Below are 18051 nucleotides of genomic sequence, written 5' to 3'. Positions count from 1 at the left end.
TGATATGTTCAAATTTAGACTTTAAAATTAAAATTCACTTATTATCTACAGTACTTACCACTATGCCAATGGAGGGGATGGTCCAGTGTTTGTGTTTAACTCCACCAAATGGAGTCGTCTTCTGTTTGTTATTTTACGTTTGAAGAAGTGATTTTAAGGCATTTAATTAAATTGTATTGATTTGGCTGCAACACTGTTTACCCCTGAGACTCCTAAAGTGTTTTGTGGACTCAAACATAGTAATGAGTAGATAAGGAATTAATCTACATTTTTGAGTGAACTATCCCTTTAATCCCATTCAGACCAATATACCAGAAACCGACTTCACCTGAATATATCAGTCATGTCATCACCAAACAAACCTCCTCTGCCCAGCCCTGGCAAGACTAGCAAACATCAAACAGTAACATGATGATATTTACATCCACCATCATTATTTCTGATGATTTATGTTCTTCTTTGTGACTGTTTTGTTGTGCAGGCTGGAGCTTCAGCATGGGTTCAGCCTACCAGTTCCACAGCTGGAGAGTGTTTGTGGTGGTGTGTGCGCTGCCGTGTGTCTGTGCAGTGGTCGCTCTCACTTTTATGCCTGAGAGCCCCCGCTTCTACCTGGAGGTAAGAGAGAGAGAGAAAGAGACAGTATATAGTGGTGGCACCACCATTTCTCTTAATGACAGTTATAACTAGAATGGCACTCAGTAGAGCGCATACCTCAGCCGTATATGACCCACAATATCTCAGCTACACATAAGTGTTAGCTGCAGGTTTTCAGCCATCATTTTAAAGTACAGTGGCTGAAAAAAGTCTATCTTCCTATGAGAATATTAAAATCTGCTCCAAATTGTACCCTTGCATAGCATTTGACAAATTGACCTATGTTAATTAAAGTAAGACATTTTTTCCTGGATCTGCTCGTTAATCTGCATCACAACAAATTTGGTGGCTTCTACCCTTTACCATGTTTGATGGAAATCCGTTTCATTGTTTTTGCTTCATTTTGCCTTGAAATACACCAACAAACAAATCAATAAACAGACACGGGTGAAAAGATTACCTCCTTCATCAAGGTAATAATTCTCGTAGAGATCAGACAATGTTAAAAAAATGTTTGGGGGGAATATTAATGCCAGCAGAGTTATTGGCGCTGCATTTTATTTCGTTATGTTGAAATGCATTTCCTTGATGTAATGTGTTGTATAATTATAGAGTGCATCGTTGCATTAAGGCGGGGGTTGTTAACCTGTGTACAAACGCCCAGGACGAGGTGGGCAAAGGATGTGAAAAAACATGGATGGAGAGATGCAAGGCAATAAAAACACTGGTGTTTAAAACAATGGAGATCAGGCCACTGTGCATTTGCCTGCTGACTTGGCCTGATTCACAACACTGTGCGTAAAGCTGGGCTGCTTGAGGGACTTTAAAACCCTTAGTTTCCAACTCTCCCCTCAGATTTATGATTCTTCCTGAAGACATAATTATCTTTTGGTGTCCCTTTGCTAATAAAAGTTCCATAAAGCTCTCCAAAATTGTTGTCCTCCTTGTAACCTCAGATCTTATAAAGCTTTCTTAAGAATCAAAGTGAATCGATGATAGTTGTTGATACTTCAGGGCCGCAAAGCTCAGGGAGAAAATACCTGAGGTAATAAGGGTGTCTGAGACAGTGTCTGAGACAGTGTCTGAGACGGTGTCTTAGCTAAAAACATACTTTTTTTCAGAAGGCATAATCCTGAATTTACTTAGTGTTTAAGGCTATTTTCTTTTACTTTTTGTATCTCTTTTATATTACAATATTATTCATGTGCTTCCTTTTGTTCTTTGGTCATTTGTTTTCTTGTTGTGTACCACTTGCTCTGCAAATAAAGTAATTACATAGTACATTGCAAACAGAAAATGCTAATACTTCATCTGACAAGTTTTCATGGGCGTCAGTCTGCCAAGAATATAAAAAAATGTAGGCTTTACCAGTTGTAACCCTTAGCTTTGAGTTATGATTGATATAAAACTTCATTTTCATATCCTCAGAGTTGATTTGGCGAACATGTCACTGTAAAGTCACTTGAGGATGAAAGGGGAAATCCTAATATATGTAATGTGCATTTGTGTGAGCATCACATGTTGAACTTGACTGTCTCCTAGATGGGTAAACACGACGAGGCCTGGATGGTGCTCAAACAGATCCATGACACTAACATGCGTGCCCGAGGAGAACCGGAGAGAGTCTTCACTGTAAGTACACTGGCCTCCCCACATATGGCAACCCTCCTGTCAGCTGCAGTGCAATCGGCAAGTGACAGATTGGTGTCTCCCCCTGCAGGTGAACAGAATAAAAATCCCCAAACAGTTGGACGAGCTGGTGGAGATGCAGAATGAGTCAGCCAACCCAGTGCTCAAGGTCCTCCTCAAGATCAAGACCGAGCTCAGAGGGGTAAAACGCTGTTTTGTCTTTGCCCTAGTTCAGAAACCCAGGTTTTATAATTAGCTTTTATGGAAGTGAAGATGTTTATTCTGTTTTTACCCTCTGAAATTAGATCTGGTCCACTTTTATGAGATGCTTCGACTACCCAGTGAAAGACAACACCATCAAACTGGCTGCAGTTTGGTTTACTCTGTCTTTTGGGTAAGAGTTCTTCTGCAGAGTCTTCAACATCACCTCCAGCTCAACTTCACATCGGAGAGTCACCACTGCTTTCAAGGAAGTTCTCAGCACAGATGCTCTCTCACATATGACACATGACTGCTGAGAAGTGAGATTAGAAAGACAGGCGCTGTTTAGTTGCTAAGTTTTATGACTACTGTTATAAACTCTAATATCATTCAATCCCTTACTTTCTGAGAAATCAGGACTCTTTGCCTGATGTCTATAGCCTGAAAATACATATAAACAACCTGCACCTGTGACACCACCTTTACCCTTTGTCCTGTGCAGATGTAGGCCTACACCACAGCACAATTACACTGTGGGTAGGTTTGTCACTGAATTCTGCTTTTTAAATGTTATGTGTACAAGCACACACACACACATATACAAATTTACTTGTACTTTTAGCAGAACATTTATATAACATTTTCACAAACAGGTACAATTAACCTTTTGAAACCAAGTGACGCTGCTTCTACACGTTATTGTAATATATTATGTATAAATAATATGTGTACTTACCATCATGTACTTATAAGTAAATGGTAAACTGGTTTTGTGACGTACTTACACATAAGACACATACAAGCAGACTCCAATATTTTACTAAAAGTTCCGTCTGGGAGATATTGTGTCTTAAAAATTCATTAGAATTCAATAACAAAAAAGCAGTCAAGCACAAAAAAATCACTGCATCTTCCATCATGATGATGAATCCACGGTAAGCAGAAGCTGGAAGACCATGACCACGTGTTTACTCAGAGGGCTGTTATTGTGTCCAGGTACTACGGGCTGTCTGTGTGGTTCCCGGATGTCATCAAGCACCTTCAGGCAGATGACTACGCCTCCAGAGTGAAGGTTCACAACAACGAACGCATTGAAGACTTCACCTTCAACTTCACCCTGGAAAACCAGATCCACAGGAACTCTGTCTTTCAAAACGACAGGTAAGAGAAACAGTGTGGGTGCAAACTGACTCCTGATTAGATTTTTTTTAAAGCCTACCTATAGCTGCTCGTTCCTTTGTGGGATACTCATCCTGTTGGTCATTCCCACAAACAAAACAGCACTGCTTGAAATATTTATCCTGCCTCCTTTATCTGCCTCAACACCAGGAAATGAAATGGCTTGTCTCTCTCGTTCTCTCTCTCTCTCTCTCTCTCTCTCTCTCTCTCTCTCTCTCTCTCTCTCTCTCTCTCTCTCACTGTCTCTTCAATATACACACACACTCACACACCAACACACACTGTTCCTTCTCCTCCTGATTATAGTTCTCACTTACACAAAGGCCACAGAGGAGATGCGTCGATATGCTGCATTTGTTCTTTTCCAATACCCACTGGAGACCAGAATGCATGTTTATTAACAGATTAAATCAAGGCCAATATCATGAAAAGTGTGCACAGCAGCCCTCTCATATTATACATGCTAAAGGATGGACCAGAGGTGATGAAGAAGTCATCTGTAAACCTACTCAGTTACATGTAAAAGCCCAGAATTTAAAGGGCAGAAATTGAACTCAAAATAACCATAGTGATGTAGTCACTAGTGTTTTGCATGTAAATTGTATGAATGCAGTTTTTTCTTTACCCTAGAATGGGCTTTTTATATTTAAATACTTACATCGGGACACTGATTACACCGAACTCTACCACAGGTTCTCTTTCATGTTTGGAAGGGGAGGGTGAGGTGAAGTGGTTAAATCCACCACTCGATGTCACTACATTTAACACAATGAACCTTGAAGTTTGCAATATTTCCTTGTAAAAGTTGCAAATATGCAAATATTAACCAGTGTCCCTTAGAAATACAAAAAAAAAGTTTCTCCTGCGGGTATATGTGACCAATCCCGGCTGATCCTTCTTTATTAGTTTATCCCCTTTCGTCTTCACCTCTTCCCAGGTTCATCGGTATGAAGTTCAAGGCGGTCACATTCATCGACTCCTCTTTCCTCAACTGCTATTTCGAAGATGTCTCCTCTGTCGGATCCTTCTTCAAAAACTGCACCTTTATCGACTCATTCTTTTACAACACGGGTGAGTACCCCTTCCCTGCACACAGCTCTCACAGCCGAGGTGTTTCCTTCCCAGAAAATCCCATTATGCTGTCGGTGCCCTACACATAAGTTTCAATCAGCCTCTCTGTATTTTTCAGACAGTTCATTTTAGGTCTAATGTCCAAGCTTCTGGCTTTGGGAAGAATGAAATGGATTTGAGCGTTTATGGCTTTGCTTTATGTCACTAAATTACTGCTTAACCTGTGTGCCCCTGCACAGATTGTCTCTCTGAACTCATGTGATTGTAGTTAACAAAGAAACTGAACCAGGCTGGGCTGCAAAGCATTTTCTAACCACACAAAGGCTCCTGGACTCACGTGTTGTAGCAGATGTTTAAGATGTTTGCATAAATTCAAGACAGTGAGGTATTTACGTCCTAGAGGGAGATTTCCTTGCTCACCTGAATAATTCATCACAGTATGTTGGGTTGTTGTTTTGATAGCATCTGCAGCAGAATCTGAAACATTTAATCGTCCCTTGCCAAAACCACAGCTATGATATTAAAGTGCAATCAATCAACAACACAAGCAGGAAGAACAGGAAAAGGCAGCAGAGGCATTTTAAATGTTCTGAGAGAACTGGAGCTGAGTCAGACCTTGCAGGAGCGGAGGGTGGAAAAACAGTTCCCTCCTGCTCCCTCCTGCACATGGAAAGGGCTGAACATGGAAACAGTAAGGGCACCGTTAGGTTTCTGGTAATGCCCCATGGGAAATGAGGTCTCTTTGCCCCCAGCCATGCGTCCATGCATCTCTTGAGAGCAGAGGAGAAAGAGAAATGAGGAGAAACAGAATGAGAGAGGGAGGAGTGTGTAATGAGAGCAGAATGTGTTCTCATTCATGCAGCTTTATTAATATGCACATTCTACTTAAGAAGAGAGCACTTTATACCTTTATAAAATAAAAAAAAATGACAGCATTATACATGACTTCCCTTTATTTATAGTCGAAAGGTTTTACATGTATCTACCACATCAACAAATCAAGTGCAGCATTCTATTCAACCTAATCAGATGACTTTCATTGTGGTCTCCAACTAAGTCACTAAATCACTAAAAACCATCAAACAATTAATGAACATCAAGTTTCTAACATTAACTAAAATCCTCAGCAGCCTGGAGATGGTGAATTTAGTTCCTTGTGATCTTTTTTTGGTGCCAGTTTGAAGACAGTTTGAAGACTGAATTATCTCCTCTCACATTTACAGATATTGATGATGCCAAACTAACAAACTCAGAGGTGATCAACAGCTCCTTCCACCACAACAAGACGGGGTGTCAGATGACATTTGAGGATGATTACAGCGCCTACTGGGTGTACTTCGTCAACTTCCTGGGAACTCTGGCTGTGCTGCCCGGAAACATCGTCTCTGCTCTCCTCATGGATAAAATAGGGCGCCTCAGCATGTTAGGTATGACATAACATCCTCCCTTGTCCGTGAGGGCTGCTCAGATGTTCTGTTTGACCTTATGGAAAGCAGCAGTTTCTCTTGCAAAATGTCCCGACTCCTTGTGACGTTGGCCTTTGTGCTGCACCTGCAGTGACCTCTAGTGACGTAAATCAGGCCATTTAGGGTCTGAGGTGTAAAAAGGTGTGCTGTGTTGCCCCCTGCAGGAGGCTCCATGGTGCTGTCAGGCATCAGCTGCTTCTTCCTGTGGTTCGGAACCAGTGAGTCGATGATGATCTTCATGCTCTGTCTTTATAACGGCCTCAGCATCTCTGCCTGGAACTCCCTGGATGTGGTCACCGCCGAGCTGTACCCAACAGACAGGAGGTGAGTGCTGCAAACAAAACTTAGTTAAAGATACTAGAAAGATAAGTCTTTCATATATTCTGCTTTCTAGAAAAAATCTGAAACTCAGAAGCAAAACTGTATTTTAGTCATCTCTGGATCTTTTCTCGATGACGTGAACTTGCTCTTTAACCTTTGTTTGAACTAAAGTCACTACTTAAAAAAACACCTCTAGTTGTGTGACTCATAAATGGTTTCATTCCTTGTCAATATCCTAAAACCTCCGATGATAATGGGTGAAGCTTCAGATTATTTACGTCAATCATCTGACCCGCTGACAGATTGTTCTCATCCCAGCTATATTCTCATTATAAGTGGGGTGTTAAAATCTCAGTATACAATTATTTTATTTCTCAAAATGTGTATAGTATTCTGGACTGAAAACGGCTCTTATTATCCTCTGTCAAAGCCAGACCACATCTCATGGGTTCAGTTTTAGTATGAAAGTACATTGCTAATTTGTCATAATCTCACATTTATTCAGTCACTGATTCTGGGTTATCATTTTAAAAATATGACATAGACTCCAGAAAAGCAGGGTGACATTCAGCAGATCTGAATTTGGGCTGGCCATTAAAACATTTTAGATTCCTGATTTTTATTTGGACCTGCAGCACATTGTACACACTGACAAATATCTGTCCCCCATAAAATGCCCGATTCTTTTTACATTACATGTCATTTAGCTGACGCTTTTATCCAAAGCGACTTACATTTTTAGAACACTCATCATTTTATGAGGGGCCATCTAGGGGTTCAGTATCTTGCCAAGGACACATAGGCATGCAGATGGGATAGAGTGGGATTTGACCTTCTTGTTGCAGAGCACCCGCTCTATCCCCTAGGCCACGCTTTCCTTGATTTTTAAATCAAGATTCAGGAATCATTCTCAGAGAAATCAACAAAAATGTTTATGCCCCTTTATCCTGATCCACACCAACATTTATTTGAATTTTCTTTAGTCTTTGTCCCATCGTTCCACTTAGTTTGGTGAAAATCCATTCAGTTGTTTTTGTGTAATTTCCTAATCAAACAAACCCACAGATGGGGAGAACATCCTTCTATAGCTACAATAGTATACAAGTTCAATTTAAGTTGAAGTTCAAGTTAATCTATAAGTTATATTTGTTAATGAATGGCTTAACAACCCTAGTGTCATGGTTGTTAAGTTGCTATTGGTAGTTGATCCTCTCTGTGTATTTCATCTGTAATGTATCTGGTATATGCTGCACTGTTTCGTTGCAAATAAAAAATCTAAATTTGAAGTACAAAAAAAATCATTATCCAAAAATGAAATGACACAAACACACTGCTACACATGCTCCGCCCTCCTCTATATCTTCCTTGTGTCTTTGTGTTTTTGTTTTCCAGGGGCACAGGCTTTGGGTTCTGTAATGCCATGTGCAAGCTGGCAGCGGTGATGGGCAACCTGATCTTTGGCTCACTAGTTGGCATCACCAAGGCGATCCCCATCCTGCTGGCATCAACCGTGTTGGTTGGCGGCGGCCTGGTGGGCCTGCGACTGCCAGACACACGCGCCAATGTCCTCATGTAAACCTCAACCCAGAACAATATGTTGTTTACCAGGTTTTTCACTCAGTGCACTGGATAATTTGTTTACGCTGTGTCCTGTAAAGTTTTATTTGAATTTCAGTAGCTGTGATCATCCCTTGTAGTTATTATTTGAAAAATAATGTTACTCTGTCCACAATCCAAACAACAGGACAGAGGCTGTTATTCTGCTATTTCTGAGTGAAATACCTGGTCAATTGGGATAATCAGATGCAGTTTAACTTTTTATAGAGCTGTGGATATGAAGAGATTGAAGATACTAATCAAAAATCTGTGTGGTGTCAGAGGCTAGATTAACAAAAACCCTGCGATTCTTCCAGGGATTCTGGATGAAAGAGTTAATCTGAGGAAACAAAGAACTTGATAATTAGTGCTTCTAAAACTCTGTATATCAGCAGCTCTGTATCCACCATGGGCTGTTTCTCATGTGCAGCCAACAAACACATGTGTCTAAGCGGCAAAGGGCTTGGACCTCCAACATCGGCTTTTACATCAAATCCGACTTTACTCAGATTAAAGGAATAGTTTAACATTTTGGGAAATATGTGTTTTGAAAAGTAGAGTAGCATAAAGAGTGGAGCTAAAGGTAACAGCTAGCCTGGCCTCTGTCTGGAGATATCACATCCAAAGCTCAACTTTTAACACATTCATGGTAAATGGTCTGTATTTATATAGCACTTTTTTCTAGTCTTGATGACCTCTCAAAGCGCTTCAGGGCACGGTCACACATATGCGAAGGTCAAAGTTCACCAAAGTTGAACTCCACACAAAGCCATGCTCCCATCTGCCTCCCCACTGGCACAGCCATCATGGGGAAATTTGGGTTTCAGTATCTTGGCCAAGACACTTTGGCATGCAGAATGGCAGAGACTGGGATTCGAATCGCAGACTTTCTGGTTAGTGGACGACCCGCTCTTCCTCCCACAGGTGCCCCATAATCCTTAAATCACAAAAGCGTTGTGTGTCCAACAGTTGATGATGTTCAAGCCTTTTGCCGCAATGTGCAAGAATGAAAAGGCCATAGAAAAAAATAATACAGTAACGATGTAGTAGTTTAGTCGAAACCTTCTGCAGCTACATTTCTAAAGTGAAAAGAAGTTTACATTTTCTGCTTTTTGCAGTAAGAGACTTTTGAGATTGGAAACCTTTTGTCTGAATGCTTCCTCTCTCCTTCTCTCGTGTCTGTGTTGTGTTCGTCTCGTGGCGCTGAGCTCACCATGAAGGGCTTTGCTCTCCGTTGTAATCTGATCTGTAAAGAAGAACTTATACCGTAGGAAACCTCTGCTGTTATAAGAACCTGCTCTACCCCCTGCGTTTCCTTCCTCTTTATGCATCTCACGTCATGGTTTCCTCATTGTGTGTCTGCTCCTGACTTCTTGTCCTCTCTCTGTACCTCTTCCTGCCTTGCTGCTACGCTACTCCCTCTAAAACTCAAAGGCCTTTCTCAAATGCAGTGCCTCTTCCTCGTCTCATTTTCTAACCCCTGCTGAAAGCTCTTTGCTGCTCTGCCCTGCTATTTCGGCCTCTCATATATTAATACTGCGTGTGTGCGTGCGTGTTTGAGTGTGTTTTCAGATGAACACTTACTAGACACAGTGAGCATTGCATATGCTGAAAAAGGTATTTTTTTAATTGTTCTTGTTCTTTTCTTTACCAAATAACTGAGTTTGGTAACATAATGCAGCGAAATTATAAGCCATGCATAAAGGGTAAGTTCACCCAAATTGAAAAAATTTAATAAACGCACTACCTACACAGGGTTTTGTGGCTTTCTGCTGGGATTTTAGCTGAGTTCTGCTCCTAACACTGAAAAATGACATGTATAGAAGACGAAGGCCAAGTTCAGACCGACCTCTGTCCTGCATAAAATGGACCATTGTTGTACAGAAGGTGCCAATGACAACACACTGATGTTTAGCAGGTATAACAGAATGAGACAGATGTGAATGGCATTAACCTAAAAGTAGTGTTTCATTATAAATCAATGTATTGTACAAATTCAAATTTTAACTTAATAATGCTGTTAAATCAATATTTATATATATATATATATATATATATATATATATATATATTATCACAGTTCATCCTCTGGGGACCAAGAATGTCTTTCATGGCAAACCAGTTGGTGAGATATTTTAGCCTGGACCAGAGTGGTGGACTCAACATCTAAGCCATGGCACTAATCCAGCTAAAAATTCAATAGCAATGTGTCTTTCAAGGTAAAAACTATGCCTGTTACTCTGGATAATACACACAACTTTGTAAGGACTATTTGTTTGGTTTAAAAATGTTTCTGGAAAGACCTGTTGCTGTGAAATAACTGTTTTCAATATTGTGAGCGCCCCACACAAAAGTCCATTCATCTACTGACATGCAGGTAGAAATCCTCGGGCGAGGGATATCTGTTCACATAGAATGAAATCTATCTGCATGGCTAGATACCTCTAAGCTAAATTAGATAAGGATTTTTTGTAATTTGGGTGAACAGGCCCTTTAAACCTCTTGTGACTGGTACTCTAGCTGCTACAGTGTGAGTGCATTCATGTTCAAATGCATCAGATCCTTTGCAAAATCAATTCCTCTAATATCTCTTCAAAGGAGTCAGTTAATACAAGAGAGAAGTAATGGTTCATTCGGATGGGTTATATGATGATGTGGGTTACTGTCAATATACTGTATGTGGTGTTCTGTTGCTAATATCATATTTCGTACTATGGAAATCAATTTACATTTGACATTTCATTAGTTTCTGCCACTCAATGGAGGAGTGAATTTGCTTTCCTGATGAGTATGTCTGATGCTTTATTCATCTGCTGGTCTGCACTGTGCCCTCCTCCGAACACTACCAGCTGTGCTGAACAAACTCCCTAAACTTCACTGTTTCCCCCAAGAAATCCTGCATGTTTGTTTCCTAAGTCCCCCCAGTTGTGTATGCTCTTTCTGTTTCGATGTCCTCAGTGTTCCTCCGCGGGAGGAAGCAGGCGTGCAATTCCCGGGGTCAAAGGTGAATGTATCATTGGTGCGTGTTGTCAGATTTGTTGTGGACTGGTGTTCATTATAATCAAGTTGACTTCGAGGTCATTGTGAATGGGGCGTGGTGAGATGTTGTAGCAGGGGTGGTCAAATCTGTTTCCGGTTGGATTAACCATTGTCACTAGAGCGGGAGTGGAAATGCAGACGCTGTTACTTTCAGATTTGAAAACCTCTGCTGTCAAACAAAATGTGGAGGAGTGTGTAAAAAAGAATTACCTGTCCTTGATATGATTTATTTTGATAAGAAAAAGGGTGCAAGAGAATGCGATGTAAAGGTGGATTCCTCTGGTGTCTACATATTGAATAAAGAGTTTCATTCGAACAGATGTGGGGCTTCATTCATTGTGTTCAGTGTCCCCGTAGTATCCACTTACACCTGCAGATGGCACCATTAACAATAAATGAGCCAGGAGGTGCTCTTTTAGAGCAGTGGTTCTCAACCTTTTTTCAGTGACGTACCCCCTTCAAAGAAAAAATTCTGCCGAGTACCCCCTAACCAGCGCAAAATATTTTTGGTTGAAAGAAAGATGTAATGTGATTTATTAAGCCTTGTAATTAGACACATTCAAATTTAAAACTCCATCAATGTCAATAACATTGCTCATTTGTAGTGGTCTCTCTTGAACTATTTCGACATAAAAAGATATAAAAATAACTAAAGACTTTTATTATTATCTCAATATAAATAAAGATTTGTGCACCTCAAAATAATTATCAACTTAGAGTGACCTCTTTTGGGATCATAATAAAGATATGTTCTCAAACTGAACTCATTAACTTAATTATAGCTAAACACTTCTTCCCAAAAAATAAATCATTAACTTAGTTTTAAATAAAAGATTAGCTCAAAACATATTTTTTTTATATTTATCATCTTAAAATATCTTCTTTAAGGATCGAAAACAATACTGACAGGTAGCTTGTTTCCGTTTGTTTCAGGGAGGCTTTTCGCATCGTGTCTTGAGATGACCTGAATTCAGAAAGTTTCCTCTTAAAAAACTCAGGTGGCTCACCAACATGACTTTCATGTTTTGTCTGGAGGTACCGCTGAAGATGTGGTGGCTAAATGCCACTGTTGGCTAATCTCTCCCCACAGAAAAAACCCAATCTATGTTATTGTTAATATTGTTGAAGTCTCTTTATGTTATTTTATTGTGAAATATTTGCTCGCTTTAAGGTCATACAATTTCATTTCCCTTTTTGTACTACATGCTTTTATTTTGAAAGGGTACCGGTAGAGACGCGGACTTCTTGTTATGAATCATTAACTTCACAACGGAAAACTTTTACGTTTTAGAGCCCCTCCGAAGAGGCACAAGCTCTCACGGTGTTGTTTAGGGAAGGCTCTCTGCTCTGGTTTCGCCTTCTCTGGTACTTGTCCCTCCGTGTTTCAGCAGCATTGCTGCTGCACTTCAAGTCGAGTCCATTGTTGAAGTTTTCAAGGCAGGTGATGACAGGTGATGACAGGTGGCATGTGCCAGGTTGGGTCAAACCATCGGTATGGGGGAGACTTCATGAACTTACACTTATATTTTATTGAATATTTGTTAAATAACAATTTTTCAAGGATTTTTGAATGGATGCTAATTTTAAATATATAAAAAAAAAATCTCAAGTACCCCCTGGAATACTTTCAAGTACCCCCAGGGGTACGTACCCCCATTTGAGAATCACTGTTCTAGAGTGACAGGTGCTATGGCCTTTCAGAGATGGGGCCTTATTTTAAGACTAACACCTGAATAACGGTTTGACCTTCTATTTGAAAAGATTCTTACTCGACTCTTGCAAGTCACTGAGACAACTCGCTCTTTCAGATAAGCCTGTCTAATCAAAGCAAGATTGTGCAACTTTTACTGGACGAAAGAATTTATGTTTATGTGGCAAATTTGAACTGTCATTTTATAAATTTACCCATTATATGGTTCCTGGTCGGATAAGACCAAGTAAGGATGTTGCGATAAAACCCCTGAGTGAATTAAATTATCACAGGCATCTGTTGTATTGCTTATCAAACAAATTTTATACCCTTAGCAAATTCAATACATAATTTGCTAAGGGAAGATTGTGTTATTTCCTGCTTGAAAAGTAAGATCACCTGTCTGGCAGAAAAGTTATTCAGAGGCCAGGTCAAATATTAAAAATGATAGGGTATAATGCAGATCTTAATCTCAGTTTACTAATAGAGTAAACAAACTGGGGTTTCTTTTATCACCACATTAAGAAATTGCATAATATCCAGAGAACAAACTCATTCAGATCAAGAAGAAAATTGTCATACCAACCTTTGATACATGACACACATACATATTTCTTTTATGTTTTCATCTGTACATATATGAACGTAAGAACAGAAGCTCATACGCTACTAAATAATATACATATAATAATTAAGTGCTGAATACTAAAAAAGCACTTCATTTTTCATTTTTTTACCACTTCAGAAAAAATCTGAGGTCATAACTGTGTAGACAGCTGCACAATGTAACACCACAGCTTCAGTGTTCGGGAGGAAGTTCAACGACCAGACAAACACAGAGATGTAAAACCATCAGGAAAGAGAGTTGAGGGACAGATGTCAAAAAACCGTTCTCTCATTTCGAAAGAGGAAGTGGTTCTAAGTCACACCCTCATATTTATTTATTTATATACGTGTATATATCTTTTATGTAAAGTAGACGAGACGTTATTTATTGGAAGTAATAGGCATTAAAAACCTCCCTTCTTATTCTTATTTTAAGGTGAAAAGGTAACTAAATACTAATATCATATATGAACCCAAATCTTGAATTATAATTCTAAACCTTAAATGTATAATCCAAATTACATTCCAACATTTACAGTTAAATTCAAAGTGTAGATTTAACATTGACATTGTCATTTTTCTTTTTATAAAGAAGCAAAAAATCTGACAAAAAATACTTTAAGAAATACTCACTTTTTTGGAGGGTTAGGGGGCTAACCCTAATCCTAACACTAAATATAGTGAGAAGTTCCTCTTATATTCAGCATACGCCACTTAATCCTACAGCTTGGCAAGTAAAACTGAATTGGACCGGCTTCTGTCTAGTGCCATGAGTTACCCAAAGTCTCTGTTTTTATTGAATTCACCATTTCAAGGCTCCAGGGGTAACTGCCCCGGACTGTTGGAACTTTCACTTGGCCTGCATGTGCTCTTGGATTCAAACCAAACCCAATCCTGACCAGATTTACAGATAAATAACAGATTGACTAGTCAAAGGAACTTTTGTCCTGTTTGTTGGATAAACTTTCACAATCTTAAAACATGCAGAATGAGTTTAGGTTAGGCGGAGTGGTCTGAGGTTTTTCTCCTGTCAGTCAGGAGCAGAAACCTGAGGCTGCAGGGACACAGACTCACCAACACTGGACAGTTGAGGCTTGAATAACATAGCCTGGCCTGATGGATGTGGATTCCTGCAGAGGCTGCTTACTTTAGAGTCTTAATCTGGAGTCAACAACATGAATCCATGGGGAGAACCTGCCTGTGTCAACAGTCCAGACTGATGGTGTTGTCTCTACACAGTTTAGGCTTTGCTACCAATCGATCAAGGTTTGAGTTTTACAGACAATCTCAGTATTGTCTCTGATCATGTTCATCTCTTAATGACCACATTCACCATCTTCTAATGGCTACTTCCTGCAGGATAATGATCCAAGTCTCACAGTGGTGTCATGACAGAGAGTTGAGGGACCTCCAGAGTCACCTGATGTGAATCCAGAAAAACACCTTTGGTAGAGCAGGAGATCTTGAGCATAAATGTGGTTTAATAATGTGATGCAAAGTGAATGGGAACTCTGTGCATGTGTGTCACCCTGAACCTTGTCACTTGCTGGACACGAAATACCAACGCAGTTAGAGAAGCGTAAATGTGGTTAATTCTCTACATGAAATCAGAAGATAAAACTAAACAAAGTTCTAGACTCAGAGTTGCTTCAATTATATCTGAAACTGTTCTTCGTGGGAAGCTGCACAACACTGCAGCAATAAAAAAACATCTAATGAAAATGTAAAGACACAAAACATCTTGGAGATAGTTTCAATTTTATTGAACGGACAACATTGTATATATGATTACAGGAAAACACAAACGTTTGGGAGACTTATTTCCTAAAGTCAGCCTGTTTCACATTGTTTATGGTAAGTAACATATTTCAAGCTTATTGTAAATGGGGATTGTAAACATGAGGATCAAGTTATTTTTGTGTAACTTTTCTCGAATGTCTACTGAGGGAAAAGCAATAGGCCTAAAACATTAACTGTTATGTGTTATTAAAACATTTATATATTTGATCTTTTATAGCATATTTAGAATTTGTCTGCTCATTCCCTCTGTCACAGACAAGCAGATACAAAACTATACTAGTCTAAGTACAAGAAGAAGTTATCTAAATGATGTCACAAGATTCAAGTCCAGCTTTCGTTTACAAGATGCAGTGGAGGTCCTTTTACTTTATTTTTGGATTCCAGCCCCAAAAAACCTTTCCCCCCAGTTCAACTACAAAATATAAATGAAAATACACAAAGAAAATGCATTAGCCAAACTTATTTGAAATAATGCGCATTAAAAACTTTCCATGTGGTGATTTCTTATTATTTTAAGGTGAAAAAGTAACTAAATACTAATATCGTATATAAACCCAAATCTTGAATTATAATTCTAAACCTGAATGTTCAATCTTAAATCCAAATTACGTTCCATAATTTAGATTTAAATTCAACATTTAGATTTAACATTGTCATTATCTTCGATTTGTTCCGTTTTTTTTATAAAAAAGCAAAATATGACGAATATTCCTGTTATTTTCATCATACGCCACTTCAACCTACACCCTGGCAAGTAAAACTGAACTGGCTAGCCAGGGTAACCTCCCCGGACGGTTGGAACGTTCATTTGACCCACATGTGTTCTTAGATTCAAACCAAACCCAACCCTGACTCTACCAGATTTCCAAATAACTGCCAGATTGATTATTCAAAGAAATATTTGTCCTGTGTGTTAGATTAACTTTCATAATCTTAGAAAATGCAGATTGAGGTTAGGTTAATCTGAGTCTCTAAATTGTTAAAAAAAAATCTGTATGATGATCAGATTTTGGCCTTGCAAGTCTCTTATACAGATAGGCTCAGGGTCTTGCCTTTAAAGGCCCTGAAGTATCGGCTGGAGCCTGCAGATTTGGACATCAAGAGAAAGAGGAAAGGGTCTAGACAGGCATGGAGGCAACACAAACACACCGCCACGTTAAAGTACACGTACAGAGTCTCTGTTCTGTCCACAAACAGCTGCACGTAATGGAGGAAGTGCAAGACACCAGCAGGGGTAAAACACAGAAGGAAGATGGCAAACACCAGTGAGCTGGCCTTGATGTATAACGACCAGTCGTTGTGTGACTGGTTGAGCTCACACACGATTCGTATGAAGCACACAACAGTGATCACCAGCGGCAGCAGTAGGCCGAAGATGGTCAGGATCAGGTTGTAGTAGAGCAGGAACGTATGGGAGTCATTGTCCAGAGGCAATACGTCATGGCAGGTGAAGCGTCCCAGCTCAGGGAGCCAGTAGCTCTGCTGGACGAGGAGTTCAGGGACAACGGCGGCTCCAAACACCGCCCACACGGCAACCGTGACCCAGGCGGTGCACATCCTCTTGGGCAGGGATTTGTACTTGAACGGGTGCACTACAGCCATGTAGCGCTTGATGCTGATGCAGGCCAACGTCTGCGCCGAGCAGTAGAGGTTGCCATAGAAACAGGCCGTGACCACTCGACAGGCGGCTTCTCCGAGAACCCAGTGGTTTCCATAGAAATGGTAGTGAGCCTTGAAGAAGAGGGAGAGCAGGAGGAAGAGGTCGGAGACAGCCAGGCTGCAGTACAGAATGGCAGAGGACACCTTCCTGATTTTAGAGGCCAATGTGCACAAGATGGCAGCGTTGGCCGGGATCCCGACAACAAGCACCAGGATATAAATAATGGGTATGACCCTGGTGCTGAGAGCGCTGTTGAGGTACCCTGCTGTGCTGTTGCTGCGTAACATCAGAGCTGGATGAGAAGGAGATGAATTGACAGCCTGAGTCCCATTTTGGACAACTGTCTCAGTGATGAGGTCTCCATTGAATGTTCTGGGCATAAGGAAGGCAGAGCTGTTCTGCCTTTTCGTCCTCTGTTTACCTGCAACCAAACGAGAACACACAAAAGTTAGTGAAAACTTGACCTAAAAGTATTTGATCCAAATCAAATTCAACAGTGTCGTCATCACTAAACAATAAACTGAAAACACAGACAAGGTCCTGATTAGTGCTTCAACTATATAATCATCTGTTTTCTGTCTTTTATTAGATTAATAGATGTATCCTATAGTAAGATGTGGTTAAACATCAGAAAATCGTGATCAAATAATAATTGCAGTTTTCTAAAGGACAAGACAACACATCCAAATCACGTTATGTCCAAAACCTACAGATATTTACTTCTAGAAAAAAAGAAAAAAAAGTGAAAACAAGGACCAAAATGGTTGATCGATAATCATAGTATATTTTTCCTGCTAATCAATTCATCTGTTTATTCAGCTCTAGCCGAGTTGTGAACCCCCTTGTGTCATAATAATAAACTATTTGGTGTGAATCATTGAGGAACCTCTCTACAAGTTGCAGCTTGCTTGTTAAGTTTCCACATCAGCTCACAGATCAACTCAGAGTTTCATTCCCTCACCAAGAAAATCACTAGAATCGGTCTAAGGTGAAAAAGGTCTATTCATAAAAACACACTTTAAATAAGCACCACTTACCCCTTCTCTGAAGTGTGCCACTTATGCACAGAACAAAAGTGAGCAGAAATACAAGTTTCCTCATCTCTGCTTGTCGTTGAACAGCGCTCAGCTCAAATGTCACGACTCTCTCTTCTCTCCGGTGTTTGTTGTTTCCTCAGCTCCACATTTCAACTCTGCTCA

At 39.9% G+C, this 18051-nt stretch overlaps 2 protein-coding genes across 2 annotated transcripts in view; one reads left to right on the top strand and one right to left on the bottom strand.

Moving 5' to 3' along the window:
• The window catches only part of LOC133974568 (synaptic vesicle glycoprotein 2C-like), a 38046-nt gene extending 26651 nt beyond the window's left edge, over positions 1-11395 (top strand). Inside the window, exons 5-13 of the mRNA XM_062412185.1 lie at positions 482-615; positions 2137-2226; positions 2315-2425; positions 2529-2617; positions 3421-3585; positions 4541-4674; positions 5898-6101; positions 6305-6464; positions 7854-11395. Of these exons, the coding sequence (XP_062268169.1) occupies positions 482-615; positions 2137-2226; positions 2315-2425; positions 2529-2617; positions 3421-3585; positions 4541-4674; positions 5898-6101; positions 6305-6464; positions 7854-8037 (1271 nt within the window). The 3' untranslated portion in view covers positions 8038-11395. The remainder of the gene's footprint in view (positions 1-481; positions 616-2136; positions 2227-2314; positions 2426-2528; positions 2618-3420; positions 3586-4540; positions 4675-5897; positions 6102-6304; positions 6465-7853) is intronic.
• Positions 11396-15133: 3738 nt separating this feature from the next.
• On the bottom strand, positions 15134-18051 carry LOC133975514 (proteinase-activated receptor 3-like). Its single transcript, XM_062413482.1, has 2 exons — positions 17890-18051; positions 15134-17273 (listed from the first exon to the last, which is right to left on the bottom strand). The coding sequence occupies exons 1-2, from the start codon at positions 17951-17953 to the stop codon at positions 16219-16221; spliced, it is 1119 nt and encodes a 372-aa protein (XP_062269466.1). The 5' UTR covers positions 17954-18051; the 3' UTR covers positions 15134-16218.

This window comes from Platichthys flesus, chromosome 19 (assembly GCF_949316205.1).
Source record: "Platichthys flesus chromosome 19, fPlaFle2.1, whole genome shotgun sequence".
Taxonomy (NCBI): Eukaryota; Metazoa; Chordata; class Actinopteri; order Pleuronectiformes; family Pleuronectidae; genus Platichthys; species Platichthys flesus.
Note: the sequence above shows the minus strand (reverse complement) of the source record. Positions and strands in the feature narration are given on the sequence as shown.

Coding starts and splice junctions, on each gene's coding strand:
- LOC133975514 (XM_062413482.1), bottom strand. CDS start 17,953: ATGAGGAAACTTGTATTTCTGCTCACTTTTGTTCTGTGCATAAGTGGC. Junction 17,274..17,889: donor TGGCACACTTCAGAGAAGGG/GTAAGTGGTGCT, acceptor GTTTGGTTGCAG/GTAAACAGAGGACGAAAAGG.